Raw genomic sequence first — 19,451 nt, 5'->3', positions numbered from 1 at the left:
TGAGTATTTGGAGTACCAGAGGCAGATTGAGAATGAGAACAAACAAAACTGGAAAATGATCCTCATTTTAATAGATTCATTTCATGTTTTAGATTAGATATTAGAAAAGCTAATGGTATATACTTCCGTGTCAGAGCTCTCAATTTGCATTCCCAGAGAAGATCATTTTCAATTTTGGTTTGGAAATTTGATGTTATTCTTTGTACTATGTACGCTGATAATTGCATTTAACCAAAATCTAGGTGGCAGTGTTTTTTTTTTTTTCATCAAGCACATTGTTTGCACAGGCCATGAGGGGCGGAGCCACATAGTGGCTTGGGGGGGCCGTGGCCCCTGCAAAAAAAAAAATTTTCCCATTAGACTATGAAGAAAAAATAATTAGGCCCCCCAACCTTAGGCAGTCGGCCCCCCCTACCAATTTCTCACCCATTCTCCGAGGCCTCAATCAAAAATTAGTAACATCCTCAGATTAAAAAAAAAAAAAAAAAAAAAATCACAAAGAAGCCCACGGCAAGCTAAGCCCACGGTGAGCCCAGTAGCTCGCTCACAGCAAGCCCATGCATTCTCAACCGAAAAAAAAAATAAAAAAAAATTACAGAGAATCAGAAAATCCAACCATCATGTCGCTGGCAGAGAAATCAAATCGGTGGCAGAGAAAACATACCACAATGCCCGATACTGCCTATACAGAGCAAATCAAGCTCAACAGCAAACCAAACTTAACACTCAACAGCAAACCAAACATAGAGAACACAGAGAGAAACACAGAGAACACAGAGAGACAGAGGTTTTTATCTAAAAGAAAAAAAAAATCCCCAATACACAAATAAAAACCAAACCCCAGCAAACCCACGGTCACATCGCCACGACGCCACAGCTCGCTCGTTGTCGCCGTCGTCGCTCGCCCCTCATCGCAGATCGGAGATCGGCCTCTACTCCGGTGCTCCCTCCGGCCCTCCCTCAAAGGTATTTCTCTCTTTTTCTCTCTCACTGTCACTAAAATAAAAAATGAAACGAAATCTTTGTAGATCGTCGACGCCAGACGGTAGATCGGTCATCACTCATCGGAGATCTGCCGTTGACTCGTTGCTTCCTCCGCTCCGGCTCCGGCTCCGGCAGTCCGGCCCTCCCTCAAGGTTTCTCTCTCTCTCTCTCTCTCTCTCTCTCTCTCTCTCTCTCTCTCTCTCTCTCAAATGACTGAATGGTTTAGACTGTTTAGTGGAAATGAATTCTGCCTGAGCCTTTTTATTCTTTTAACTTTAATAACATCTCACTCATTCTTTTTTTTTTTTTTTTTTTTGGCTGTGTACATCTCACTCATTCATTGGTTGATTTTTTTTTTTTTTTTTTTTTTTTTTTTTTTTTCTGTTTGTCTTTATCTTATCCGGTTATTCCTCTTTGTTGGTCAATGGTCAGAGTGTTGGTTTTTAGTGTAAACCAACATTATTAAATAATAATTAATATTTATTCAAAAGTTAATAATTAAATTATTAGCTATTATTTATTGTAATTTTTTAAGAATTGTTTATTGCTATATTTTAGGAATTGTAACAAAGGATATGTTATGGTAAAATTAATGACAAATAAATTAAAACTATATTGTGTAATTACCAACTAGGATTAAAGCATTATAATTAATGACAAATAAATTAAAGCAATATAGTTTATTGTTATGCTAAACAACAATAATTAAAGTTATATAATTAAATTAACCAATACATTATAAAAGATAAATTAATTAAATTATTTGAGGGGTTATTATTAATTAAAGTTGTATTAAAAATGGGTTGACTGTTTAAATTATAGTGAAAATTTTGTTTTTTCCTTGAGTATGAATAATATTCATATAACTAAGCAAAAATTTCTAATTAAAATTTTATTTTTTAAAATTCTTTTCAGGTTAATTGAGTCATATTCTTAAAGCTAAAAGAATTATGAGCAAACGAAAAACAATTGATGCATTCTTTAAGAAAAAAGATGTTAGCAATTCAGAAATTAGGACACCTGTGGCTGTAGAAACAAATGTTAATACTTCGATGCCTGATGAACACACCTCCAAATGTCCAAAATTTCAATCTGAAGAGATAGATCGTGATCCAGGTACACGTAAACAAATATGTGAATTTCCTATCAACAAACAAGATGAAATCCGACGAGCTTATCTCATAAATGGTCCATACCAACCTGAAAATATAGTCTGTCCATACAATGATGATACTCATCGTCGTCGATTTCAACCTTCATGGTTTGTTTCACATAAGGATTGGTTGGAATACTCACCTACAACGGATGCATGATATTGTCTACCTTGCTACCTTTTTAGTAAGAAACCAATAGGTCGTCCCGGATCAGATGTATTCATTTCAACAGGTTTTAATAATTGGAAAAAGGTGAAAGATGGAATGAATTGTCCTTTAATTCGTCATGAAGGGAAAGAACCAAACTCTCCACATAAAAATGCTGTGAAATGTTGCGAGGATTTACAGAATTATTCACGACATATTGACAAGCTAATTGAGAAACAAACGTCAAAAGAATTAGAGAATAATCGGTTGCGGCTCAAAACCTCAATAGAGTGTGCTCGATGGCTAGCATTCCAAGCTTGTGCTTTTAGAGGTCATGATGAAAGCCTTGATTCAAAAAATAGAGGCAATTTTATTGAATTGATAAAATTGACATCAACTTTCAATGACAAAGTAGCTAGTGTTGTCTTGGAAAATGCTCCTGGAAATGCCAAATATACATCACCCACAATTCAAAAGGAGATTTTGCATATTCTTGCTAATAATGTGCGAAATGCTATTCGTGAAGAAATTGGAGATGCAAAATTCTGCATTCTTGTTGATGAAGCTCGGGATGAGTCGAAGAGAGAGCAAATGGCCATCATTTTGAGATTTGTTGATAAAGAAGGTTTTATTAAAGAGCATTTTTTTCATGTTGTGCATGTTAGAGACACTACTGCATTGACTTTAAAGAATGAGATATGTGCTGTCCTTTCTCGTTATAACCTCCACATTGAAAATATTCGAGGTCAAGGATATGATGAGGCTAGTAACATGCGTGGTGAATGGAATGGATTACAAGCTCTTTTTCTTAAAGATTGCTCATATGCTTATTATGTACATTGTATGGCTCATAGGTTGCAATTAGCTCTAGTTACAACATCTAGAGAAGTAAAAGATGTTCATCAATTCTTTGATCATTTGGTCAATATTATCAATATTGTTGTTGGTTCTAGTAAGCGTAATGATGAATTGCAACATGCTCAAGCAGAACAAGTTGAGAATATGATTGCTTCTAATGAAATTGAGACTGGAAGAGGTGCAAACCAGATTGGTACTTTGCAACGAGCTGGAGATACTAGGTGGGGATCTCATTTTCAATCTATTTGTAGTTTGATTAAAATGTTTGATGCTACTTGCAAAGTTATCAACACTATTTCTGAGGAAGGGGCTAATTATAAACAACGCGGTGATGCCGAGGGAGCTTATCAGGTATTAACATCATTTGAATTTATTTTAATCTTGCATTTGATGAAAGAGATAATGGGAATTACTAATGTTCTTTGTCAAGCTTTGCAACAACAATCTCAAGACCTTTTACATGCCATGCATTTAGTTTCAACTACAAAATCACTTATTCAAAAGTTGAGATATGATGGATGGGAGCCTTTACTTGCTAGTGTTATATCATTTTGTGAGCAACATGAAATTGATATTCCTGATATGAATGCTCGTTACACTAAAGGTTGATGTAGATATCATCGTCAAGATGACGATTTAACAATGGAACATCATTTTAGAATTGGCATATTTACAGTTGCAATAGACTTTCAATTGCAAGAATTGAAAAGTAGATTTTGTGAGCTAACAACGGAACTTGTCATTCTTAGTTCAGCTTTAAATCCCAAGGATGCTTTTAGATTATTCAAGATTGTTGATATATGCAATTTGGTTAAGAAATATTATCCTCAAGATTTCACTGAACATGAACAAGAACTTTTGGAGTCTTAATTGCGACATTATGAGCTTGATGTGATAAAACATCCAGATTTTTAGAATGAGTACAATTTCCGAGCTATGTAGGGGATTAAAAATTTCAGGAAAGTCTAAAATATATTTTTTGATTGATAGACTTATTCGTCTTGTGTTGACCCTTCCAGTTTCTACAGCAACTACAGAACGAGCTTTCTCAGCTATGAAGTTGTTAAAAACAAGACTTCGCAATAGAATGGAGGATGAGTTTTTGGCAGATAATATGATAGTTTATATAGAGAAGGAAATTGTAGGGAATTTCACTATAGAGATGATAATTGATGAATTTTATTCCATGAAAAATCGTCGTCAGGCATGATTTGATTCGGTTGATGACCCGATCTGACCCGAATAATGGGAGATTTACTGAGGCTTAGTCCATGGAGCGAAGGCTTGGGCTGACAAAAATTTTTTGGCCCGTTTTGTAACCCATTGTGAATCCTGTGCGCAGGATATAAAAGCTGTTTTTTTTTGGTGATTGGGGTTTTGTCTTGTTGTTGTTTTTGAGAAAGAAAAACATTGTAGCCGCACATTGTAATTTTTTTTTTGATGATAGTGAAATTCCTGCAACTCTGTGGACGTGCAAATTGCCGAAACACGTAAATACTGTCTTGTGCGTGTGATTGTTTTACTTTTGGCGTTTTGTTTTCTCTATTTTTTTGTTTCTCACAAGTTTGAAATTTCGGTTGAATTCCCAACATGTTCAAGTATATAATAATATATTAAAGTTGATAATTTTGTATCCAATAGACTTAAAAATTATATTTGGTATATCTCTGTTACAACCCGGCCCCCCCAAGTATGTATTCCTGGCTACGCCCCTGGCCATGATTATATTTTGTAAATAAGTTACAGGTAGTCTAATATTTAAATTTTTCACTTAAGAAAGTTTGAGATTTTAAGTGATCAAAATTTATATCTGAAACTTTTAGTAGGCACTGATGCCATCTTCTCTTTTTTCTCAACATGCTTACTGTCGTAATCCTCGCTTGATCAAGCTCAAAGATTTCCTATCAGAGTAATGTTTGTGGGAAACGCCATGGAAAAGCAAAATTCATGAAAGGCTGAAGGTCTTATTATGGAGAATTGTTGTGGGGGCTGCTAGAGAGCACGGGTGTAGCTCCAGGGCCGCTGCACCAGCACCCGATGTGCACTAACGCGGCATGTAGTGTGCGACGCAGCTGACCGCACGTCCATGCAGTGTCTTGTCTCTCTCTTTTTTTTCTTTTTCTTTTTTTTTTTTTTTTTGTATTTGTATTTGCACTGATTCCCGCCAATTTGTGCTGAACCAAGCTGGTTCGCACCGATTCTAGCGAAAACGGCCAGCCTTCATTCTTCTGCTTCATGTGGCCTTGTGAGGAAAAGAGAGAGAGAGAGAGAGAGAGAGAGAGAGAGAGAAGGAAGAAGAGATAAGGACACCTGCTTCATGTGCACTTACTTGAATCTGTGATAGGGAGAGCAAGGTAGAAAGTTGTAGACTGTGGATAGATTTTTGAATAGGTGTATTGGTATAAGGGAGAACTTGTGAAAACAGTAAAAATATAGGTTTTGATTCTTTGATTTTATCATCTTTACCCTTTAGTTTTTATTATTCTTTAATACTTTGATTTTATCACCTCATTACTTTTTTTTTTTTTAAGGAAAATAATTTAATATTATAAATATGTTATTGGGCTAAAATTGGGGTTGTGTAAACATTATAATATATATATATATATATATATATGCTTTTAAATTTATTAATATATGTTTACCATTACTCTTAAATTGGTATATGTTTACCATTATATAAAAAAAATATGCTTAGCAATATATAGAAAATAAGAATAAAAATATTTTTAATAATTTTTTAATCGCTGCACCCCGAGTCCCACACTCACACCCGTATCTAAATTCGAATTTGCACCTGTGCTTCATTGGGGGGGGGGGGGGTGTTTATACTTTCAAGTATTGATTAGTCGATACTAGCTACTGTTGTTGTGATTTGGAATATGAGACAGAGGTCCATTTGGAGATTGAAATGCTACCTCTTTGTTTTTCAAGTCTAGATTGATTGTAATGCTCATCATTTCTTACTACCCTTCATCCCTGACTTCATCATTTTCTTATGATCACTCTCTTCAGTTGACCTCTATGCCTTTTAGTTTCTATGGCCTTAAGTAAGCCCATTACCTATCTTTATAAGAAGTGCCCAAAAATTTCCCAAAGCCATTGAGTTTTCTCAGTCCATCCTAAGGTGTTTGATTCTCCCATGGTAGTACTAATCAACTCTTCCTCTACGTGTGTTGGGCGAGTAATGGGCTAATCGACTACCTCATAGTTATGATAAAAAATTGTGTTCTTAGACTTTCTCTAATTTTTAACCTACTAACATAAGCTCACATTAACACAAGGGAAAGAGGATGGAGAAATAAAAAGAGGAAGAAATTAAGGTTATTGATCCAATCATGTGACTATCTTGACAATACAAACAACCAGGGGCGGAGGGAAGGGGGGGCGAGGGGGGTCAAATGCCCCCCCTGATGCCCCAAAAATTCTCAAGTAATATATAGTATAAGGTCTTATTTGCATACACAAGGACAATCAACTTTTTTAAATACATATTGTACTTGTACTATGTATTAGTTCACTGTAGGAAAACAATTTCCTACTTCTCCACCACTATTTTGTTGAACAGAATTATGAAAAAAAAAACTACTCTCACTCACTAGTCATTATAGCACCTCAAAAAAATTGAGGACCACAAAATTTTTCACAACTTTTTATCATAACTGTTGCATGGCAGAGTATGATTGTTAAAAAAAAAAATTGTGAGTTTATGTGTTAGTATTTGTTAATCACTCACAGTTTGCCATATCAAAGTTTTGGCAAAAATATTGTGAAATAATTTATGGTCTAGAACTACTCATAGCACCTTTGTTACATATAGCAATTTTTTCTTTCCTCACTAGCATTTTTCAGTCTCAGACCCAAATATTTTTTACAAACCCAAATTTTAATTGTATATGACAATTACATTTGCATATAGTTGTTTATTTATTTTTTTTATTAATATCAATTAAAATTTTTTCGAATTAATTTTACTCTCTTTTGATCTTGCCCCCCCTAACCTAAAATCCTGGCTCCGCCACTGCAAACAACTGTATTGTATTGAAGATCTAACTATTGTCTCATTTTGTTTTCAAATAGTTAAAAATATATATATTAATATGTTGCTAACCCTACAACTTGCACCCTTCCCCCTTGTCTATTCTTCAAGCTTCTAAAAGTATTGTTAATAACCTCCTATCAATATAAAAGCAACAATCTTTACTCATATATAAAAGCAGAATGCCCAGTATACAAAATATCCCATGGCTCAATATTAAAGAATCATTTAATTTGTACCTTAACACAAAAAAAGAAAAAAAGAAAAAAAGAAAAAAAAAAGTGATATAATAATAAGAAGACATTATATAAACACACAGAAAAATCGGCAATTTTTCTTGTCACGTTATGAAACAACTAGACAGAAGAGCATAGCCTATAGAACCCGTTAAAATCAAGTTAAGCTATTTTCTTACCTGAATATAAAGGATATAGAGTCAGATAGTCTTGGAGATTCACAGTAGCCATTGTGAACATTATAAAATAAATATATATATATATATATATATATTGATATTAATGTTATAATAAATGAACCATTGTAAACAACTCCATCTTCAAACTTAATTTCTATCATCACCGCACACCATTAGTACGATGGTCACTCCATAAGTATAAGTGCTTGTGGGGTATAGAGAATAAGGGCCGAGGTTCAAGTCTCTAGGAGGAAACTTCACACACATATAATAATTAGATACTTTTTAAAGAATTATAAAATCTACTCAATAATCTCAATTAACTAAAAATATACTTTTCATTTAGTTAAAAAAAAAAAAAATTCTAAATTAACCAATTTATAGCTACTAACAATCAAAGTAAAATTTTAATCTAAATGCATAAAATTTATATATCTAATTTGATTCCTTCAAATAAATTTGAGAAATAAATCAAACTAAAAGTATTCAGATTTCAGAGTATAACAATATACATGTAAAGTTGTATAATCTCAGTGCCTTGAAAGCTTTTAACAAATCTGTGGGAGTCAGCATTTCTTTCTATGTTCTTCTCAATGGTGAAAAACTACAGTGAGAGTAGTACCAGTGGTGTGGAAAAAACCTGTGACAGTGGCGTGGAAAAAACCTGTGACAGTGGCTAAAGTCTAATAAAGTGAGTTTGGTGCTTATTTTTCAGTTACCAAAGCTTTTTTCTTTCAATAATTTTTTTTATAGAAGAATTGCCACACTGGTTTTAAATGGGATAAACTTTGTTTCCAACGTAACTGAAGTCAGGAGTAGTTATAGTGACAATGGTTTTTATTTTTATTTTTTTCTTGTGCCAGAAGGGGCAAGTTTTAAAACTACTGGTCATTCTTAAGTAGCAAAAGACATTTTAGGATTAGTTAGTTGCCCCCTCTCGATTCCCTGGCTCCGCCCATGTCATTACTTATCGGACCAAAATAGGAATCAAGTGCTTATTGGTTGAAATTTAACATTAAAATATATATATATATATATATATATATAAATATATAAAGCTTACTGGCCAAATGATATGGGATTCAAAAGAAAGTTAGGAGTTCAAAATGCCTTAGATCTTAGCATATCAGCAATCAGGAAAAAAAATCAGTGAACTTTTGATTAGGTCACCATTTACACACTTTTGATAAGGTCAAACTTTTAATTAGGTCACCATTTACACACATTTGATAAGGTCAAATTTTATTTGCCAGCGTGTACTATGAAAAAAATTATATTTTGCATCAAAATTTGCAAGAATAAATCATGCACGTAGCTTGAAAAGAAAGCTTGGAAAACACTACCAACCTTATTCTTGATCAATAATTCATTGTTTAATTGTCTAGTAAGTTTGGAGTCGGCATTGAATTCCAATCCCACACAAAAAGTAAAAGTTTGGAATCTACGACAGTGTATCATGTGACAATCACCGGACATCAAGTTTAAATTGTGTATATGAATTCTTTCTCAAAAAAAAAAAAAAATAATAATAATAATAATAAATAAATTGTGTATATGAATTCCAATTTCTTAACTATGTATGCTACACTAAATGTCGTTTTGGAAACAGTTTACCTAAATTTTTCTTAAAATTTTTTTTTTTGAAAATATACTAAAGTATACTTGTATCTTGAAATAAGTGAGAAAAAGTAGAAAAAGTAAAGTTTAAAAAAATTGTCTATGAAAGTTAAAAACTAATGTCAAACACACTTTAAATTTTAGATGACCTTATGCATTTGTTCCTTTCATGGTTTACACATAAATTCCATCATTCAATACACACGTGGAAGAGAAGAGGGAAAGACCTATACTCTAATAAAAGGAGGAAAGAAAGACCTTAGTAGTCTTAAAAGCGGTCCCTTCCCCCACTCTTATTAGCTTGTTTTGTAGAAACATTAGTAGTCAAGGTAATGGTATTATCAAATCTGAACAAATGGCTACTTTATTTGTTTGTCATATTTTTGCTAAGTGTTTATGGAATTATTGTAGCATGTTGATCTAGTAACTAGGAGGCGGCCCTTTGGTCGCCTATGATACTAGGACCAATATGTCAAAAATGGGTTTGTGCCATAAATGTTGAACGATTTACTCTACACATGTGTGGACTTACAGGGTTAGGGCTTATAAACCCTCTCTCTCATTCATCAATGTTTAAAATGTTACATAATTCCATAGCCCTATACATCTCGGCGACAAATAATCTATATATTACTAAAAGCTGAAGCGTAGTGTTTAATACTGCTGCGCTCACGTTAAGCTACGTCAGCGTCCATGTCATAATCTTTTTTCTTTCCATTTTCTTATAATTTTTTTTGATATATATATTTTTTTATTTCATATTTGCATTTCTCCAACCTTTCTCCCTCCCTTACCTTTTCATCTTTCCACTACTTCTCTAACTTTTCTCCTTCCCTCACCTTCTCATCTCCCCACTACCCTCTACATTAATATCATTCTTCATCTTTCCTTTCATCTTCCTCTATTTTTGTCTTTTCTTATTCACACTCTCTTACTATAAATTTGCCACTATCTATTTCATTTTGTGCATAGTTTTCCCTTACAAAAAAAAAAAAAAAAAAAAAAAAAAAAAAAAGGGTTCTCTCTCCCTCTCTCTCTCTCTCACACACAAAAAAAAAAAAATTTTGAGTGGATTTTTATTTTTTATTTTTCTTGCATCTTCGCTTTAGGTTGATAATTTTTTATATTCTTTAATCTACTTTAGGTTAATGTGATTCAATTTTTGTTTTGTTTTTTTTTTTTTTTATTGTTAAATGTTATCCTATTGCGTTATGAAGGATCAAATATAAAAATATAATATTATTCTACTATATATGATTTGGATAATTTAATTTGGTAGTTATTATAATTTGATAACATGATTTTTATAGTGCTCAATTTTGATGTTAAACTATAAAACTTTAATAAATTTTGTTTATTTTTTAATCCTTTGTGGTGGACAAAGTACTCTTAATAGTATTAGAAGTACTTTATAATGCCATTTATTTAGAGAAAAGCAAAGGTTGGCTAACCAAAAATTATTGGATGAGAGACAAATTTTATCTTTCACAATTTTAATTTTAATATTATTATTATTATTATTATTATTATTTTATAACAATGCATATATAGAAAGCTAATTCTTAGATTTTTCTAATAATTGTTTATTTGATAATATGTTTTGGGTGGACGAAATTACAATTTCTGCAAAGAAAATAACCTTAGTAGATTATAAACAACAAATTGTTTTCCTAATTAGTCCAATTAATCATAGTTAAGTTTTATTAATTTTTTTAGTTACTTTTTTCAGTGTTTTGGATTGTAGGTAGAAAAAATAAGTTTGAGAAAGTTTGTTTAAAACTAAAAGAATAATTTCCAAATTTTATACTCTTTTTAATGATTCACAAAATGTTATAAATAACTTTTATTAAAAAATAAATATTTTCATTAACTTGCCTTTTGAATTTCTGAGAAAAATTGTGTTTTTTTTTTTTTTCATTTTAGTATGACAAAAATGATTAAATTTATGATTTATGATTTTTCTTATATTACATTTATGATTATTCTTATAATAAATAAATATATAATTACAAAATACATTACTCTTTATTAAATTAGTTTAAATTGTATAAAATTTTTTAATAAAACTACCATAAATACAGTTATCATGCGCAACGCGCAGGTTCGCGGCTAGTAAATATAAATTCGAACACCTTTTACATGTACATGGAATTTTCCTATCACTAGATTTACTTTTTGTAACAAACTGGATAAAATCCTTAACCCCTTGTACGTACTCTCTTGAGAACCTTTTTTTTATTCATCCAGCTCTTGTCCATCTGAATGTACAGTAAATTAAATTAAATCTACAACATGCCATTGTAAAAATAAAACATAACTGTCATTGCAATTTTCATTCTCACTTTCTTTTAGTTCATAGGAAGATGACCCTTTCCTATTAAGTGTAATGATATATTACATCATGTCATAGTGGACAAACATTATACTCCATCTAAGCCACCTTGCTCCAATTCAAACAACCCCCCAACTATATCTCAAATCAAACAAAAGGATTCATTATTATGATATAGTACAACATACACATCAAGCAACAAATGATCAAAAAATACAAAAAACCAAGAAACACCCCCAATATTATAATAAACCACCCTTATACTCCCATCTCCATGCAAACCACTTGCTTGCTCCAATTCAGACAACCACCCATGTTCATCATACCATATATATCACAAAGTATTTGTAATCATACTATTACGTTTAAGATCCAATTTTTTTTTTTTTTTTTTTTTTTTTTAGGGGGGGGGACAAACCTTAGTAAACACTTACTTGATTGAAGAAGCTAACAGTTAAGCTTTTCAATTAGTTTCTCCTGCAATGCCAATATAGAACACAAGAATCACGAATCTTTATAATATCTGGATTAGATTCAAGTACTTCAAAGCTATATATATATTTAAAGTATAAAAACATGAAACAAAAGGGAAAGACTATATCTCCTTCTCCAATCCCAAAATCAATATCATGCTAATCCTCAAAGAAGAAAAAAAGAATAAAAAAAGGGGGGAAATCTGAGAATATATAACAAGATTTGGCTCTTCAAAGGTGAAGATTATTATTCCAGGCCCCGAATGGACAGTACATAAAAGATTGATCCAATGGCACTACTAATACGCATGACAACTATGAACTTCAAAAAAATCCGCACATAATAGATAGATCCAATACATCTAACAATGATGTGTACATGCAATGATGTATAGAATAAAGGCAGAAAAGATTTTATACAGTATTGTTGCCTCTATTTGGATCCTCTGCCACTATGAAAAAACAAACGTAAGTATTGTTGTTGCAACAAAAATGAGAGCAAGTGAGAACAAATTGGTCACTGACTCATATTTTTTATTTATTTATTTTATTTCATCTGAGTATAGATATATGATTCAATGAATCAAATGCCGATATGTAAAATTACCAAATTTATTCAGAACTAGCAGGATCCAATTGAAATCAAATCAATTTATATATATATATATATATATATATATATATATAAGTAATGAGAAAACTTTATTAGAATATCAAAAAAGGTTTTGCCCAAGTATGCAGGAAGTATATAGTAGGAACGAGAAACAATCAAACACACAAACTACAAGCATCCATCAAAGAAAAATCCGAAAAAATAGAATGACTGCCTATTACAGACAACCAATCCAATAAGGTTTTGAAGACAGAGTTTAAGATCAGAAATTGCCCTTTCAGAATCCTCAAAATGAAAATACCACAAATCTAATAGAAATAAAGTGATCTTGCTACTTTGATCAATTCAGTTAAGGTGCAACTAAGAAAAAAAATGCAATTGCACAACATGACATGACTATATGCTATGTGAACAAGTTGTGGTAAAGTTGTGTCAAAAGTTGTGGTATTAGCATTACTAAAAAATAAAACCCATATCAAGAATGTTGGTTTGACATCACATATTTTTCTTCTCATCCCTCTTTGATGTCGCGGAAGCCTAGAGAAAGCACACACAATGCTCTCTTGATGGAACAGAAACTAAAGTGTTAGTTCCTGATAGTAAACCTCGAATCCACGAGGGGTTTCCCTAAATCCACAAGGAGAAATAAACTGAAATCCACTAGAAGAAAATTTGACAAAACGTCTATGTTTATTGATAATAGTCTAATTTGCCACTGATGGCTACAAAACATATAAATACTGAGAAAAACACCTAAAAACCCTAATTCACCCTAATTACGCGATTAGGTCACAAAAATACCAAATTTTACCAAAAATGGCAAAATTGAGTTAAATGCAAAATCATAAACTACTGACCTAAAGGGTCGTCCCAAAACAGACGGGACCTTATTCTGACTTTTAAATTAAAAGTTATTAAGGAAAAACAAATATTACTATAAATAGCAAAAACATTGTTTTCGGGGCCTTAATGAAGGAATTCGCCTAAATTTCGGCGACGTTCATTACACGAGTCTGGATCAGAATGTTGTTTCCCTTCAACCTGCCAAATTTCATGTAATTCCGACACTGTTACCCCGATGGCCCCTACTAGCACCCCCCTTTGATCTTGTGTTGTGACTTCCTACGCCCCTGTTCCAGGAATGCATGTGCTGTCTGTTCTACATCAGTCCCCCCCATTTGAAAAGAACTCGACCCTGAGTTCCCACCATTTGGTTCATCAGGAGGATGATAATCATACAAGTCAGCAACATTGAAGATAGAAGAAATGCTCATGTCTAGAAGAAGAGCAACCACATAAGCATTGTTGTTGATCTTCTTAGTAATCTGAAACGGCCCATACTTCTTGTCTTTCAATTTGTTGTAGGTACCAACAGGAAATCTCTCATTTCTAAGATAGACCAGCACTAAATCTCCAACATTGAATATCTTCTCACGCCTCCTTATCAGCAACTCCTTGTACTTGGCATTTGTAGCTTCAAGTTTTTGCCTCACCTCCTCTTGCATGGCCTGAATACGTTCAGCCATATTTTCTACTGCTTGACTCACTCCTGGAAGTTCAGGTAAAGGTACCAAGTCCAAAGCGTGTTTTGGGGGCACGCAGTAGACAATGGCAAATGGAGACTTACCAGTACTTCTATTGACTGAGCTATTGTACGCAAACTCTGCTTAGGACAATGCAAGATCCCACTGCTTGGGCTTCTCGCCTGAGATACATCGGATTAGATTCCCCAAAGTGCGATTAACCACTTCTGTCTGGGCATCAGTCTGAGGATGACTAGTGCTGCTGTAATTCAAGGAAGTGTCAAAATGCTTCCACAAAGTCCACCAGAAGTGACTAACGAACTTGGTATCCCGATCAGAGGTGATGGACTTTGGCAGTCCATGCAAACGCACAACTTCCTTAAAAAACAGATTGGCCACTCGAGTAGCATCTAAAGTCTTCTTGCATGCTATGAAATGGGACATCTTCGAGTACCTGTCAACCACAATAAAAACAGAATCCATACCTTGCTGGGTTCGAGGAAGACCCAGTATAAAGTCCATAGACAGATCCTCCCATGGTGCTTGTGGAATTGGCAAAGGCATGTATAAACCAGTATTCTGAGATTGACCCTTAGCAGTTTGGCAAATTGGACACTTCCTCACATGATTGCCAACATCCCTCTTGAGTTGCGGCCATTAATACCTCTCTTCCACCAGTGCTATAGTCTTATCTCTGCCCATATGTCCACCTAAACCTCCACCATGCAGCTCCCTAATAGTTTGCTCACTCAATGAACTTTTAGGGATGCATAATTGGTTACCCCGAAAGAGGAAACCATCCTGGATGTACATACTATTAACAGTAGTATGAGTTTGTTGATACTTACCCCAAATATCACCAAAATCCTCATCATTCTCGTACAGCTCCTTGAGGCAATCAAACCCGACAACTTCAGTACATAGGGTGATCAACAAAGATGCTCGCCTACTGAGTGCGTCAGCCACCTTATTAGTGACACCAGACTTGTGCTTCAATGTGAAATGGAAGCATTGTATATAAGCTAACCACCGAGCATGCATCCTGTTAATATTAACTTGACTATTGATGTGCTTCAATGCCTGATGATTCGTGTATAATACAAACTCCCTCTGAATCAGGTAGTGCTCACAATGCTTAAGAGTCTGTACTACAGCAAAGAACTCCAGCTCATAGGCCGACCATTTACTTCGAGCTTCACAAACTTTCTCACTAAAGAATGCTACTGGTCTGTTGTCTTGTAAAAGGACAGCGCCTATCCCGATCACAGATGCATCACACTCCACCTGAAACACCTTATCGAAGTTGGGTAATGCCAAAACCGGGGCTGTGCTCAACTTTTCCTTGATCAAGGCAAAGCTTTGTTCTGCCTCCTTTCACCATAAGAACTTCCCCTTCTTCAAACACTCAGTGATAGGGGCTACTATGCTACTGAAATCTCGAACAAACCTCCGATAGAAGGTTGCTAGCCCATGGAAGCTTCACACATCACTCACTGTCTTTAGGGTTGGCCATTCTCTGATTGCACAGACCTTGTCCTCATCAACATGAATCCCATCTGCACTAACCACATACCTTAAGAACAGCAACTTATCAGTCAAGAAGCTGCACTTCTTCAAGTTGATATACAACTCATTGGCCTGCAACACCGCTAATACTTCTGCACATGATTATAGTGGGCTGCTTCTGTCTTACTGTAAATTAGGATATCGTCAAAATAAACTACCACAAACTTTCCAATAAATGGTTTCAATACTTGATTCATAAGTCTCATGAAAGTGCTGGGAGCATTGGACAACTTGAAAGGCATTACCATCCACTCATACAACCCCTCCTTTGTCTTAAAAGCTATCTTCCTCTCATCTCCAGGTCGGATTCGAATCTGATGATACCCACTCTTGAGATCCAACTTGGTGTAACACTTGGACCCACTCAGCATATCAAACATGTCATCTATTCGAGGAATGGGAAATCGATACCTGACTGTGATCTTGTTGATGGCTCAACTATCCACACACATACGCCAGCTCCCATCCTTCTTCGGTGTTAACAAGGCCGGTACTACACATGGACTCATACTCTCCCTGATCTGCCCCTTGCTCAGAAGCTCATCCACCTACCCTTGTAGAATCTGACCTTCTTGAGGGTTCATTTTGTAATGTGGCAGATTTGGTAGACTAGCCCTAGGAGCTAAATCAATGCAATGCTAGATGTCGCGCATTGGTGGTAAACCTGCAGGCAACTCTTTTGGAAAAAACACTTCAAACTCCTTGATTAATGGTTGGATTGTCTCTGGTATTACAGCAACCTTCTTTGGCTCGCCATCCGTCACCACTACAGCATATACCTATTTCAACTCCTTACACTTCCTATCAAACTCATCTTCATTGTTCACTATGAGGAGTGCTGGCTTCCTCTCCACTTTAGAAGTTTTGGGTATACTGCCTTCCATAATAGGACCAAGGACAATTTTTCTACCATTCTTAAAAAACACATACACTCTATCCTTACACCTTTGAGTAGCATCTACATCATACTACCAAGGTCTACCCAGTATTAAATGACATGCATCCATTTCAACAACATCACAAACTACTTAATCTACATAAAATTTACCTATAGAAAAAGTAATACGACATCGTTGAGTAACAAGAGTTTCCGTACCTTTCTTGATCCAACCTATTTTGTACAGAGAGGGATGCTTTTCTGTTTTCAGTTCCAGCTTGGTAACCAAACTCTTCGACGCAATGTTCTCTACACTGCCACTGTCAATGATCAAATCACAGACCCTCTTACTGATGGTGCATCGTGCTCGGAAGATCTCATTCCGCTGATCACCATATTACACCCTTGGTGTGAGCAACAACCTCTGAATCACCAAAGACTGCCCTAATGGCACGCCTTCCTCGTCCTCTTGGACCTCATTGGGATCATAAGCATACGGATCAGCATCATTATACACCTCTTCACCCTCATGTTCACCTTCTACCTCGCCCTCTTCTGCCACCACCAGATTCACTACGGTTCGCTTAGGGCAAGTACTAGATTGATGTCCAGGTTCTCCGCACCTATAACACTTATTCCCAGTTGGCCTAGCATAAGGGTTGGCATTTGCTATCGGTTGGACTGCGGAACCTGTTGATGCCACTATGGATTGGTTGACACCATTATTCTCCCTAACCATGGGTTGTGATCGTGGTGTAAACATAGGCTGTTTACCTTTATTGGTAGTTGAACCAGAGGACTCTGAATTGCGGTTGGAAAACTTTGAACCTGCCCTAAGATGCTGATATTCTATTTTCTTGGATAAGGTTACAGCCTCATTCAAAGTATATAAAGTTTGTAGGGATACCTGATCTCGGATGGAAACTCGCAACCCGTGTACAAATCTGGATATTCGTTGATTTTCAGTTTCCTCCAAATCATTACGATTCGCCAACCTGTCAAACTCCTCCATGTACTCATTAGCTGTCCGGGTTCCCTGCCTGCAATCCTGGTATTGTCTGAACAACTCTTGCTGGTAATCTGGTGGTAAGAACTGATCTACCATTAATCTTTTCATTCTCCTCCATGATCGTATTGGAAGCTTTCGTTCGTGGGTATGGTTTAATTGAACACGATCCACCAGACAGATGCTCCTTCCTTCAATTTGTAGGCCACCAAACACACCTGTTTGTCATCTGCTGTACCCATATAATCGAAAAACTTTTCCACTTTACTGACCCAATCTAGATACTCTTCAATGGAGACATTACCATTAAAGGATGGTAACTCTACTTTCATCCGATAGTCCCTCTGCTCCTGATAATCTCGACCATTATCCCTCGCGGGAACATGATGATTTCCAAGGACTTTCTCTGTATACTCCTCGTCTTCACTGTCTTCTTCATGGTAGTCTTGCCGCCTGTTCCGGTTTGGGCCACGCGCTTGGTTATCACGTCGCTCTTCGTCATCGCGATTATGGTTTCGATTAAGCAAGGTGGCAAGCGCTTCTTGAATTTGGTCCAGAGTCTGCTGGGTTGAATCACGAAATTGTTGATTTTCATCACGAAAATCAAGGAACTCAGCCCTAGTGAGGACTGGGTTGTTGACGTCGTCACCGCTGTCATTGTTGTGGTGGTTACCGTCTCGTCGGTCAGCCATCAGACCAGGGTAAGTCAAGGCTCTGATACCAATTGATGTCGCGGAAGCCTAGAGAAAGCACACACGATGCTCTCTTGATGGAACAGAAACTAAACTGTTAGTTCCTGATAGTAAACCTCGAATCCACGAGGGATTTCCCTGAATCCACAAGGAGAAATAAATTGGAATCTACTAGAAGAAAATTTGACAAAACGTCTGTGTTTATTGATAATAGTCTAATTTGCCACTGACGGCTACAAAACATATAAATATTGAGAAAAACGCCTAAAAACCCTAATTCGCCCTAATTACGCGATTAGGTCACAAAAATACCGAATTTTGCCAAAAAGGGCAAAATTGAGTTAAATGCAAAATCATAAACTACTGACCTTAAGGGTCATCCCAAAATAGACGGGACCTTATTCTGACTTTTAAATTAAAAGTTATTAAGGAAAAACAAATATTACTATAAATAGCAAAAACATTGTTTTCGGGGCCTTAATGAAGGAATTCGCCTAAATTTCAGCGACGTTCATGACATGATTCTGGATCAGAATGCCGTTTCCCTTCAACCTGCCAAATTTCATGCAATTCCGACACTGTTACCCCGATGGCCCCTACTGGCACCCCCTTTTGATCTTGCGTTGTGACTTCCTACGCCCCTGCTGCTCCAGGAATGCATGTGCTGTCCATTCTACATCACTCTTTCTCAGAGTTTTTTTTTTATTTTTTTGAAATGTACCATTAGATTAAGTTAGGATTTAGTTAGTATTTTTGAAACTATATAGTTTAATTTACTATTTATATGAATATCCTTAAAACACAAAATATAAAAGTTAAACTAAACATATTGCATTAGTTTATTCCTCTATTTGGCTTTCGTGGTTTCAATTAACTTATTTGATAAAGTCTCTCATTAAATAAAGATCTAAAGTTCGATTAGTCTGATGATAAAAAGTAATCATCTAGATTGAAACTATTTCTTATCAAAAAAAAAAAAAAAAAAAAAAAAAAAAAAACACCCTCATTGAGATTGGTTAAAATCCTTTTTTCCGCATTTGGGCCTTTGCTCTTCGTGTCATATATATAGATTCGGCTCACCCACTTTAACTTCCTTCGTAAAACCAATTAGCTAGATTCAAACCACTCCTCCCCTATTCTCGATTTCCCTCCAAA

General features: G+C 35.1%; 1 protein-coding gene across 1 annotated transcript; it reads left to right on the top strand.

Moving 5' to 3' along the window:
• Window positions 1–2,402: 2,402 nt before the first annotated feature.
• LOC126727861 (uncharacterized) lies at window positions 2,403–3,752 on the top strand. The gene has a single exon (XM_050433768.1). The coding sequence runs from the start codon at window positions 2,403–2,405 to the stop codon at window positions 3,750–3,752; it is 1,350 nt and encodes a 449-aa protein (XP_050289725.1).
• Window positions 3,753–19,451: the final 15,699 nt, after the last annotated feature.

This window comes from Quercus robur, chromosome 5 (assembly GCF_932294415.1).
Source record: "Quercus robur chromosome 5, dhQueRobu3.1, whole genome shotgun sequence".
NCBI classification, from domain to species: Eukaryota; Viridiplantae; Streptophyta; class Magnoliopsida; order Fagales; family Fagaceae; genus Quercus; species Quercus robur.
Note: the sequence above shows the minus strand (reverse complement) of the source record. Positions and strands in the feature narration are given on the sequence as shown.